This window comes from Lepisosteus oculatus, chromosome 22 (genome assembly GCF_040954835.1).
Source record: "Lepisosteus oculatus isolate fLepOcu1 chromosome 22, fLepOcu1.hap2, whole genome shotgun sequence".
Lineage (NCBI taxonomy): Eukaryota > Metazoa > Chordata > Actinopteri > Semionotiformes > Lepisosteidae > Lepisosteus > Lepisosteus oculatus.
Genome location: NC_090717.1, coordinates 770,680 through 782,548, shown reverse-complemented (window position 1 = coordinate 782,548; position 11,869 = coordinate 770,680). Strand labels below are relative to the sequence as shown.

The 11,869-nt window shown below is 55.3% G+C and overlaps 1 protein-coding gene and 1 non-coding gene across 3 annotated transcripts; both read right to left on the bottom strand.

Annotated features, from left to right (window-relative positions):
* Positions 1 to 33: 33 nt before the first annotated feature.
* On the bottom strand, positions 34 to 150 carry LOC138224526 (U5 spliceosomal RNA). The gene has a single exon (XR_011183013.1). It is a non-coding gene; the product is annotated as a U5 spliceosomal RNA (small nuclear RNA).
* Positions 151 to 2,997: 2,847 nt separating this feature from the next.
* LOC102688537 (transmembrane protein 233) lies at positions 2,998 to 11,312 on the bottom strand. Of its 2 annotated transcripts, none has more exons than XM_015365828.2 (3): positions 10,987 to 11,312; positions 6,279 to 6,413; positions 2,998 to 4,375 (listed from the first exon to the last, which is right to left on the bottom strand). In XM_015365828.2, exons 1-3 carry the CDS (start codon positions 11,158 to 11,160, stop codon positions 4,364 to 4,366), a joined length of 321 nt encoding a protein of 106 aa, XP_015221314.1. In that variant the 5' UTR covers positions 11,161 to 11,312; the 3' UTR covers positions 2,998 to 4,363. The 2 variants fall into 2 exon arrangements, with proteins under 2 accessions (XP_015221314.1, XP_015221313.1); XM_015365827.2 differs by having other exon boundaries at positions 2,998 to 5,146; positions 10,987 to 11,311.
* Between the last annotated feature and the right edge of the window lie 557 nt (positions 11,313 to 11,869).

Here is an 11,869-nt window from a genome sequence, read left to right as displayed (position 1 = left end):
ACAGCTCAAATTCTATTTTTCAACCAATATGGGGGCCCCGCCGTGAGGCAGGGCGATCAAAAAATTAGTTAAAACTCATAATGTTCCTCTCCACGGAAATCTTTAGTAAAAGGCGAAAGATTTATACGATCTGAAGAGAAACCAGAGTGTACTGATGAGAACTCGGAGCGCAGAGGACCCCATCTTGAGTACCTGTGGACCGGCTCAGGGTAGTCCCACCGGCTCCCAAAAGGTCGAAGAACTATATGCGAACACCAGCAAGGCAGCGACTGCACTCCACAATCCTCAACAGTGCACGTTGCAGGAGAGACTTAAAATCTGTTATATTTTATAAAGAACGGCATTTCTGCAGCGCAATGCAATGTGGGTGTATTATGCAAATACGGAGCTGGCGGGTGTCGGGACTGCGCACAGCCGCCAGGGCTCGCGAGGACTCGTGGAGGCGCCACGAAGCCCCAGCGAGAGACCTGCAGCTGCGTGTGTGGCTGTGGAATACGGGTCCCACCTGAGAGCTGATGGCAATGCCCCCAGGAAATGATTTTTTAAAATTTTCTTCGTCGCTTTTTTAATCATGTGTAACCGCCGTGACCGAGTTAGCAGGGCTGCGTGCTGCAGGTCGCTTCCTGCTCTGTAAGCTTTACCCTGTGGACACGGTTCGCACGGGCGAGAGCTTAATTGCTCATCGTGTTTACTGTGTCAAGACTCTTGTTATGCATAGTTTTAAACAAATAATATAGATGCTACTTGTATCTTTTGCTAATACAGCCCAGAAATGTTACAGCATTTGTTTTGCACACATCCGGTTGTTAAAACATTCTGGATTCATCTGCAAAATGACATAAAGAAGCATTTTAATATTGACACTTCTTTTGGAGAAATATATGTGATCTTTCTTTTCAGCCCCATTGAAAAAAGTACAAATGTCATTTGACTTCAACATTACACCAGCCCGGTATTGTATCAATAAATAAATAAATGCCTTATCTTTATTTACCTCGTTTAACGTAACTGTACTCCTGATGGCGGTATATGGCGGTATATGGCCCCGGCGTCCTGGCCAAATTTCCCATTGGCCCTTACCAATCATGGCCTCCTAATAATCCCCCTCTTTGAATTGGCTTCATCACTCTGCTCTCCTCCCCACTGAGAGCTGGTGTGTGGGGAGAGGACTGGTGCATCATCCAGGTGGGGCTGCACACTGGTGGTGGTGGAGGGGATCCCTATTATCTGTAAAGCGCTTTGAGTGGAGTGTCCAGAAAAGCACTATATAAGTGTAAGCAATTATTATTATTATTATTATTATTATTAGTAGTAGTAGTAGTATTATGATTTTATTATTATTATATGTACTTCTGTGTGTACTGTATGTAAGCGTAGTTTTTTTGTAAAAAAGTTTTAAAAAATAAAAAGGCCAAGAAAATGCCAGATGGCCCTGCGTGTGCTGCAGTGCCCATGCCCACGCCCACAGGCCGGAGGCGTGCGCGGCGCCTGTCACAGGCGTGTGTAAGCCTGCCACGCGCTTGGAAGAGAGTGAGAGTGCAGGAGGAACAGTGGGGGTGCACTGGCGGACAGGGGGAGGGGAGGGCTACACTGACACTACACTGCCTTGTCAAAGCAAAACAAATACAACTAATATAAAACCTACAGGCATTTACAATACAGACACATCATCAGCCGTGTCACTCTGCAGCTCCCAGCTGGCAGCCCACTGGAGCCCAGCAGTGTGAGTACCTGGAGGGGAGACTCCTGGGAAAGCTAAGGCTGCTGCTGGAAGAGGTGTTAGTGGGGTCAGCAGAGGGCGCTCACCTAATGGGGTCCTAATGCCCCAGTATAGTGGCGGGGACACTACACTGTAAACAGGCGCCGTCCTTCAGATGAGACGTAAAACCGAGGTCCTGACTCTCTGTGGTCGTTAAAAATCCCAGGGTGTTTTTCTCGAAAAGGATGTTACCCCAGTGTTCTGGCCAAATTACCCCCTTGCCTTTACCAATCATGGCCTCCTAATAATCCCCATCTCTGAACTGGCTTCATCACTCTGCTCTCCTCCCCACTGAGAGCTGGTGTGTGGGGAGAGTATTGGTGCATCATCCAGGTGGGGCTGCACACTGGTGGTGGTGGAGGGGATCCCCATTACCTGTTAAGAGCTTTGAGTGGAGTATCCAGAAAAGCACTATAGAAGTGTAAGCAATTGTTATTAATGATTATTATTATAATGCATTTCCATTCAGTTAACATTTACACTCTCAATCAGCTGAGAACTACACCGACAGGAAGAACTGACACCTTTCAACAGGCTCGATAGCATCATGAAACTCCAAGGAAGATGGCAGGTGGAAGAGTCTCGAGCCCTGGAGCCACACGTCTGCATTCTGGATGATGATGATGGTGATGATGAAGATTAAGAACCTGGGGATCCAGCAGCTTTCCAGGATATCCCAGGATCTTGGGAAGTGCAGAAGCAGGTCGAGGGGCTGTCTGTCTTGTCCAGTCAGCTGACCAGCCTGGAGGAACAGCTACCCTATATTTAGCAGGTGCAACCGATAGGATTACAGATCGGAATACAGGATCCTCCAGACTAGGCAGAATGCAGCTGTCCCGCGGGGGCTGGGGACCAGGGGCTTAGTGCGAAGACACGCACACACGCTGACCCCCGACATCTGCGCCTGCCAGTTACTCCTGTCGAGCCCCCCTTCTCTGTCAGCCGCTGCACAGAGACAGCGCCCGGGCGGAGAAGCTGCCTGCTTCCAACGTCAGACAAGCTGGTCCAGTTCCAGCTGTCTTGACTCGCAGAGACGAAAGATAGCAGAGATTCGGCACTGGATAGCAGCCTCGGATTGTGTGGCTCGTCCGGCCTACGATGGCTTGACTACTGATTTCTGTGAGTCCCAGAGCACACCGACGTCAAGGGGCTCCACAGAGACCACACAGCCTCCCACTGGTTTAATAATCACATAGTAACAATGAAAAAACACAAGATATGCACAATGAGAGGAGACAGAGGGTTTGGACATTTATTCAAACGTGTTACATCTGTGTACATAATATTAAATACACAATAATAAAGTGTAAACTGTGACTTCACTTCCGAAGACAATACCTTCGTGAAAACATACAAACGAGAACATTTCTTTTTTAAGTCGACATGCTGCACATGTGCGTGTTCATGCCAGGTTTAACTCCCATCGGGGCCAAAGGTTCGAGGCCCACAGTGCAGCCGGTGCTCCCACATCTCTTCAGGCCCGGGGGGACGCGCCCCTGGTGCAGACACACCTTGTCACCAGGTGTGACAGGGCAGGTGGTTAGAAGTCCAGCGCCGCAGGTGGTGCAGGACTCCTTAAGCACATGAGGGCTTAAACAGCTTAAACTGGATCTGTTCATCTTTCCTGCACAGCTCTGGAGCTGCTGCTGATTTAAGGACACCTACACAACGAGCTGAGCCCTTGTCCTCAATGGGCAAACTTGGGGAGCCCTGATTTAACAAACCCCCGAAAACAAGCCCCCCCCCCCAGGGCTCTGAGAGAAGACTCTGCCAAACACCTGGCCCCCAAATTCCCAAACACCCTAGCACCGATCCGGATTTCAAACGTGAGGCTGTCAGCCCTGCCGCTGGCTACAATCAGCATGCTGAAATGTGTTTCTCTGGCACAGCGCCCCCCCTGGACAGTGTGGGTCGCTCCACCCTTCAGCATCACCAGCGCACACTAGACGCTGCTGGTCAGTGAATAGCTGGTCATCTCCAGGACGGCAGCATGACTGGGGAGGGATGTGGTTTTTAAAGACTTTAAATATGGGCCACAGGGAAAAAGAAAAATTACATACATTTTTTAAAACATTTTCCTTTGTTCTTTCGAATGTTATTCTTCTACAGAGTGCCTTGATGCTGGCACTGACTGACGAGTTTAATGGGCATCATCAGGCGAGTCCTGCCTGGGGAATTAGGGGAGCCAGGAGGCCATGCTACTGAGGACTCAAGACACCTCCCCCTTCCAAACCCTCGACCCCCCCTCCATTCCAGCACAAACATGCTCAGTGCAGAACAGGCTCCTCCGTGGCCTTGAGTCCAAGCACAGAGGGCAGAGACGCCCCCGTTAACAACTGAAGAAGGAGATTTAAGTATCAGCCACCGGCCTCTCGGCGTCTCAGTCTGAGGGCTGCTGGGGACTTCGTGCCGTGGTGGGTGTCTGGGTCACTGGGTGGACAGGAGGGCATCTGCTGGGTCAGCAGTCTGGTTCCAGGACCCCTGGGGGAGGGGGGGGTGGTCGGGGTGGTAGAGGGGTAGTTTAGGCTCTGCTGCCCCTGATACCCCCATCACACCCCCTCCGCGGGGGCTGTGGTCTGTGGCCTCACTGAGGTGCACCGCACCTCAAAACTGTATCTAAAAGGAAAAGGGGCGCACATACACAGACACGAGAAACAGCATCGTTCACTGATTTCTGTACACAACCGTCTTCAACATGCATCGCATGTACTGTGCCTGCCACAGAAGGCACGAGGGATACAACAGACACAGAACTAGTGCACAACAACCGAGCCGAGTGCCAATCGCTCCATCCTTGTAAGACAAACAGAAATACCGCAAGACGCTTCGCCACATCGACATGTCATCACGCACGTGCCTCCAGCTCCTTCTCAGCTGGGGTCCCTCTGGGTGGGTCGTGGATGATGGGGGCGGATTGGTTTTTGTTTAAACAAAACCCCGGCGCAGAACGAACGACTACGAGCTGCGTGCTGGCCGTTCCTACGAAGTCGGGTGATAGAAAGATGAGACAACCGATGCCTGTGAAGTGAAGGAATATGATCTAGACAGGAAATCTGTCCAGGTTTTGGAGCAGCTCAGGACTGTTAATTTTCCATGAGGAAACGTCCTCCCTCCTCTCCTGCTGCTGCTCTGTGTCTCACTCCAGCCATACACAGAGAGCAGCAGAGGAGGGGAGCTTCTCTGGTGGGGATATACAGAAACGCAGAAATACTTCTCATCGCTTTCGGTAAAATCAACAAAGGTAAAGGCAAGAGCGCCGCCGTGAAGGAAAAAACCCAGGAAAAACCGGAAGGTGGGCGCGGTCTTCCCTGAGGGCGCGCAGCACGAGGGCTCGCTCGCGGCGTCGCGCGAGGGCGTGTCTGGGGCCGCGCGGGGTCAGATCACGTGCTAAAGGAGTCGAAGGAAAACAGAAACCGTTAGACGGCCGGCGTGGCTCTCGATCCGGGCTCGGGGCAGGAAGCAGCACGCGCAGGATGGTGGAGCGGTCAGCTGACCAGGCGACACAAACGCACAGAGGACTCTATGTGCAAACAATGCGAATAGCCGCTGATCGCCACTAGAGCAAAACCAAGCTGCTGACTCTGATGCACCGGGGGGCACAGCGACTGCTCTGCAGATGCACTGGGAGAGAATCGGCTCTGAGCCGCTTCTGAAACAAACACCTGGCGTTTTGGACAGGCACGCGCCCAGAGCCCTCACTGCTTCCACCAGGATTCGATCCCGGTCGCCTGCGGGCTCCGTGCGCATACAGCTCCCCTCCCCAGGCGGCAGATAACCCAGAGACCAGCTCTCCACTGTCTCTCGCTCACAGGGGGGAGACGCCACTCATTGCTCATTTAATGAATTCATCCTCACATCCTTCTATAGCACTATTCTGGACTCTCCACTGACAGCTCTTTACAGTAATAGGGATCCCACTACCGCCGCCAGTGTGCAGCCCCACCTGGGTGATGCACCAGTCCTCTCCCCACACACCAGCTCCCAGTGGGGAGGAGAGCAGAGTGATGGAGCCAGAGCAGAGGTTTGACCAGGACACCAGGGTAACACCCCTACACTTTTCGAAAACCCCCCGAAGAGTCAAGACCTTGGTTTTACGTCCCATCAGAAGGACGGTGCCTTTTTTACAGTCTAGTGTCCCCGTCACTAGAGCGCTGATGTAGCACTGGGGCTGTGCGTGAGAAAGGGTTACAGACAGTGTAACCCATCTAACCAAAGGTCTCATCCTGCCATTTCCTGAAAATAATTCTCGACAAGAAGAAGAAGAGGCACACCGACTTTCAACAGGCAGCCCTTTGATGGGCCTGGGGACCCTAGAGCACGGAGGGGTAAGGACAGGACAGCGCGTGCTCTCGGGGGGCTGGGCAGCCTGCCTGGCAGCAGCGAAGGGGGTTGAGCTGGGAGGAGGGCAGGAGGGAGACGCCATGCTGCGCACAAGGATGGATGGCAGTAGCACGGACAGCGGGCCGGACACAGGGGGCTGGACACGCCATGCTGGACGCCGAGCCGGGCAGCCGCCTACCGTGGTGAAGTGCACAGTGCAGTAGATGGCGATGACCAGCAGGCCGATGATGATGGAGGCGATGGCCACGTACAGGGCGTTGCGGCCCAGACGCTCCGAGCCCTCGATGTCGCCTTGGTTGTAGCTGTTCACAGACTGGGCAGACAGAGAGAGCGGGAGAGGGGTGGGTGGGCGCACGGAGCAGGAAATACTCACGGAACCGCAGGAAAAAAACCAGAGGGTGCAGGCAGCAAGGTCTGCGTTACTGCCTGAAAGCTTCTGGTGAAAATGCTACAGGTTTGCAATGACTTCCTGGCTGTCACAAGCTGGCAGGGGACCTGTTAGAAAGAGCTGTGGCGCCCCTGAAGAGTCTGACACATGTGGGGAGCGCTGAGAATGCTGGGAAGGAGGTCTCTTGTGCCCGGAGCACAGAGATCCAGATTTTAGCTACTGAGGGCGACTGCTGTCTGACTTCACGGCCGACCCAGCGTGTAGGACTGAGGGGTTCGAGAAACGGGTGCCGCTGATGATGAAAGAGGTCAAAGCAGGAAAACCCAAACTCTGCGAAACCGATGACGAGTTCAACTTTCTCCAGGATAGATGTCCATCCAGCTGGAGAGCACAAGCACAGGAGGCCACCTTTCTCCAGGAAACCCAGACGCTGGGAGTCCAGCAGAGACACCCAGAGCTGCTCGGACTCGCACTGCTAGGCAGCCAGACAGACGTGCGCAGATGTGGCTCAGGGGACGAGCAGGGTGCGGGCCGAGCCGAAGAGAGCTGGCAGGGGATTGTGGGGCAATATCCCGGGCCACCGCGGGGACTGGGAGCCCCTCACCAGCAGGGTGCCTGACGGGGAACCCTCAGCTCCCGGGCCACGCTCACGCTCCACAGCTCCACAGGGTCCTGGACCCCAGACGGGATACCCAGCAGGGGGGTCCGGCTTCGGGAGAGGAGTGAGGGAGACCCCAGATCTGGGTGTTGAGCCTCCTCCTCTCAGTGAGGGACCCAACCCCTGGAAACACTCTATACTTCTATCACCTCGCCGCCCTGGAAGTCGGGGGGGGCCACAGACCGGGGGTACAGCCCCCCCAAAAAAATGCAGTGGCGCTCACAGGAGAGGCAGCTCTCTGTTCATCGAGCAGAACAGCCTTTTCGGGCAACACGATTCTCAAAAACCTTTCCAAGAATGCATGCTTGGACAGACCAGATAGACCGACATGAAATAGATCAGCTGTTTTCTCCTGCTGGAGGATTCATTAAAAATACACCATTCCTATTCTTCCACAGGAAGACAGTACTTCCCGTCCTGCTACTCTGCATATGAATTATTGACCACCTGCATTATAGACTTATCCTCCTCATTTTTAAGAACCTAAAAGCCTCTAGTTGCTTTGGCAGCATCCTCCCCCAGGAGGGAGGTATTGACGATCTGTCAGGGCTGGACAGACAGGGACTGGAATCAGGGCAGGCTTGAGCCAGGGGGGATACAGCTGTCTCATCGGAAAGCTCCTGACTTCCCAAGCTGGCGCGGCTAATGGACGGAGCACGACCCCCCTCCCATTCCGGATCGCAAGCAGGGCGGGCGCGCTGCCAGGCACAGGGCAGCCGGCGCGCCCTGCTCCGGAGAGCATTCCCAGCTCTTCCCGGAGGGCGGAATTCCGGGACAAACGCGGGTCCCGTGAGGAGTGAGGAGGGTTCGGAGGGGTGGGTCGCCGCCACTGGGGTCGCCCCTGGGATGGGCGCTCACCGACCTCCGCTCCAGACACAGGGGAGCAGGGACCCCAGAGAGGCCGTGGCCCCCAGCTCCACCCCCCACCCCCCCAGGGAACGATGATGAGCGGGGAGGAGGAGGAAGACAGGCATTACACCCGAAAACTCACACGGGGAGTTTCCCAGAATTCACAGGGGGGGCGAACACGCGCAGCTGCCCCATGGGATACTGGTCCCCCCGAGAAAGAATGTCTCTCTGCGATCGTCCTTCCGAGCTGGTCTGGGTCCGGTCTGGTCCCAGCAGAGTCCCAGCAGGCTCACCCCCTCCCAGAGGTCAGGGCAGCACAGTCCGCGCGGAGTTAACCACATGGCAGTACCCTGGGCCAGGTCCTCACCGCGCAAGACCGACCGGCACAAAGGGCTGGCTGGGGCTGCGGTTTCACTCCAACATTTCCACAGGGGTCCGATTTCCCTTTCCAGATGTGCGGCAAACGTGTGAGACCCCTGGAATGGCACCACACTGATCAGGTGTGTCCTAATTCACTGTTCCCCATGCTCCTCAGAGGACGGCTAGGAGGAAGTCCCCGGGGGAAGGGATTGAACGCAACACAGCTCTGAAGCCCAGGGGTGAGGCACCGCACTTGAAGACAGGTGAGATCTCCTGTCACAGCCTGAGGAACAGTGAGCCTGTCTCCCAATAATGCTCCATCTGTCTACAGTATATGTAAATATTTTATGACATGTCTCTGTTGTAAATGTCTGTAATAGGTCTGTAGATTTAATTTTACTTTTATTTTGTGTGTTTTGTTTCGTGTTAATTTTATTATTTTTATTTGCTTTGGCACCACTGATTGTACCCATCGGTCATGCTAATAAAGCACCTTGAATTGAATTACTGGAGCTCCTTCCCGGACAGCTACCTCAGCTTTAAAGCCAGCCCAAATGATAAGAAGAAGAATGTCCTGCGAGTCTTCATTATTATTATTATCATTGTTGTTGTTGTTGTTGTTGTTGTTGTTATTACTGCGGCCACACGCCGCAGAGACCACAGGAACGACAGCTGCACTCGGGAGTCTTCAGGACTGACCTTTGTTACAACACATAACAGGAAGTGAATACCGCCAGGGCCCTGGACGACACATGGACATCGATACATGTCCACTGTGTTTACAAACAGCTCCGCCAGGGGCCAGTCTCCGAGAGCTGGCGAGGCCCGCACCCCCCACTCTCCCTGCAGGGCTAGAAGGAGTTAAACCGGGTCTTACTGTCGGGGCTCTAGAAATAGCCTGTTGGTTATTTCAGGTGTCTCAGGAAGTCTCACCAGCACTAAGGAACAGCCAGCATCTTGTTTATGAACTTCAGAGGAAGACACATGAGCACACTCACACACACACTCACACACACGCCCACACGCTCACACACACATGCACACCCACGCTCACATCACGTACACACACGCTCACACATGCACACACACACTCACATTACGCACACACACTCACACACACGCTCACATTACGCACACACACTCACACACATGCACACACACACTCACATCACGCACACACTCACATCACGCACACACACGCTCACACATGCACACACTCACAACACACACATGCTCACACATGCACACACTCACAACACACACACACGCTCACACATGCACACACACGGTCACGGTTCAGTGTATATCACGCACACACACGCTCACATTACGCACACACACTCACACACATGCACACACACGCTCACATTACATACACACACACACTCACATCATACACATGCTCACACATGCACACATACACTCACATCACACACACACATGCTCACACACGCTCACACACACGCTCACATTACGCACACACACTCTCACACTGGAGCGTGTGAGTCCCGAGGTGCTGGCAGCTGCTCGGCTCGTTACAGCTCCCTGTCGCTCTCGGCTGACCAGCGGTGCGGCCCCAGGGGTCAACTCCTGCGCGTCCACTCCTCTGCCCTGCGCGTGTGTGTGTCTGCGTGTGTGTGTGTCTGCGTGTGTGTGAGTGTGTGTGTGTGAGTGTGTTAGTATGTGTGTGAGCTTGTGTGTATTTCAGTGTGTATTTCAGTGTGTGTGAGTGTGTGTGTGTGAGAGTGTGTGAGAGTGTGTGAGAGTGTGTGAGTGTGTGTGAGTGTGTGTGAGTGTGAGAGTGTGTGTGTGTATGAGTGTGTGTGAGTGTGTGTGTGTGTGAGAGTGTGTGAGAGTGTGTGAGAGTGAGGACCCCCGGGGCCGCCCCAGTCCTGTGATTCCTGCTCTCCTGCCTCTCCCCTGTACCCAGGCCTCACCTGTGGGCTGCGGGTCGGACCCGTCCCGCTGCTGCTCAGAACCCAGTCCTGCACTGCCCGCTGTCAGCAGGCCCGTCAGCACCGGCCAACTCCCTCTGGGAGGACGACACCACAGGGCCCTGCTACAGGGGCGCAGGGGTACAGGGGTACAGGGGCGCAGGCGGCTGGTCCCATGTTAAGAATGGAGCGCACTGGCTGAGATCTGCTGTCCACCTGCCCGACCCACACTGAGGGGTTCTGACCAAGACCCACACTGAGGGGTTCTGTCTGATCCACACTGAGGGGTTCTGTCCGAGACCTGCGCTGAGGGGTTCTGTCTGATCCACACTGAGGGGTTCTGTCCAAGACCTGCGCTGAGGGGTTCTGACCGAGACCTGCGCTGAGGGGTTCTGTCTGACCCACACTGAGGGGTTCTGACCAAGACCCACACTGAGGGGTTCTGTCCGAGACCTGCTGATCGCCTGCCTGACCCACACTGAGAGGTTCTGTCTGAGACCCACACTGAGAGGTTCTGTTCGAGACCCACACTGAGAGGTCCTGCCTGACCCACACTGAGAGGTTCTGTCCGAGACCTGCTGATCGCCTGCCTGACCCACACTGAGAGGCTCTGTCCGAGACCCACACTGAGAGGTTCTGTCCGAGACCCACACTGAACGGTCCTGCCCGAGACCCGCGCCCGCTCCTGAATGCTTACCATGACGGAGAAGACCAGCGCCACGATGTTGACGGGGTACGCCGGGCAGAAGCAGGTGAAGATGGTCAGGAAGAGGTAATTCCGGGGAGGGTGCACCTCGGGAGCCTCGCGCTCCGCGCCCTGCTCCGCGTCCAGGGGGCTCTTCGCCCCCGAGTTCGCCGCCGGCACGGACATGGGGCGGCTCGGGGCGGCTCGGGGCGGCTCGGTTCTCCGGGAGGCGGGAGGGGAGACGGCAGCTGCGCTCCGGCGGAGAGGCGGCGAGACCTGATCTCCAGCCGGGAAGCCGAGAGCTGACCTAATGAGCCCGGGAGGAGAATACTATCCGTCCTCGGGCTGGGGGAGAGGGGGGCGGAGGGAGGGAGGGAGACTGGCAGCAGGGCGGCTCCCGCCTGCCCATTCCTGTCTCGTGGCCCCAGCGGGGCGGGGAGAGAGGGAATCTGCTGACCGGCTCGTGCGGACGGCCCGATCGATACAGTGGGCATTACCCAGCGGCCTGTGCGACCCGCGCTGCCGGCTCGCGGTGACGCCTTCCACTTATATTTCTAAAACCCGCATCAGGAAAATTCTGGACCCACGGGGCTCGGGCGCCACGAAGCCCCGTGATAAAGTCCTCTCCGTGCTCGATCGGTCCCACTGTGGACACAGATACCCGAGACACCGAGCTAAAAAAAAATGGAAGGGGTGAAATTAACTCTTCCGTGCTTCTCCAGCGCTCAGCAGGTGAAAGGGAGGATGATCTTTTATAGATCACTAGATCACCCGAGTTCACCGCCCACGCGTGCGTGCCTGCGTGCGCGCGTGCAGCCCCGGGTCTTCGTCTCCAGGGCGCTCACAGTCCCCGCGCGCCTCCACCGCGCGTGTGGCCGGGGCGGTCAGAACCTGC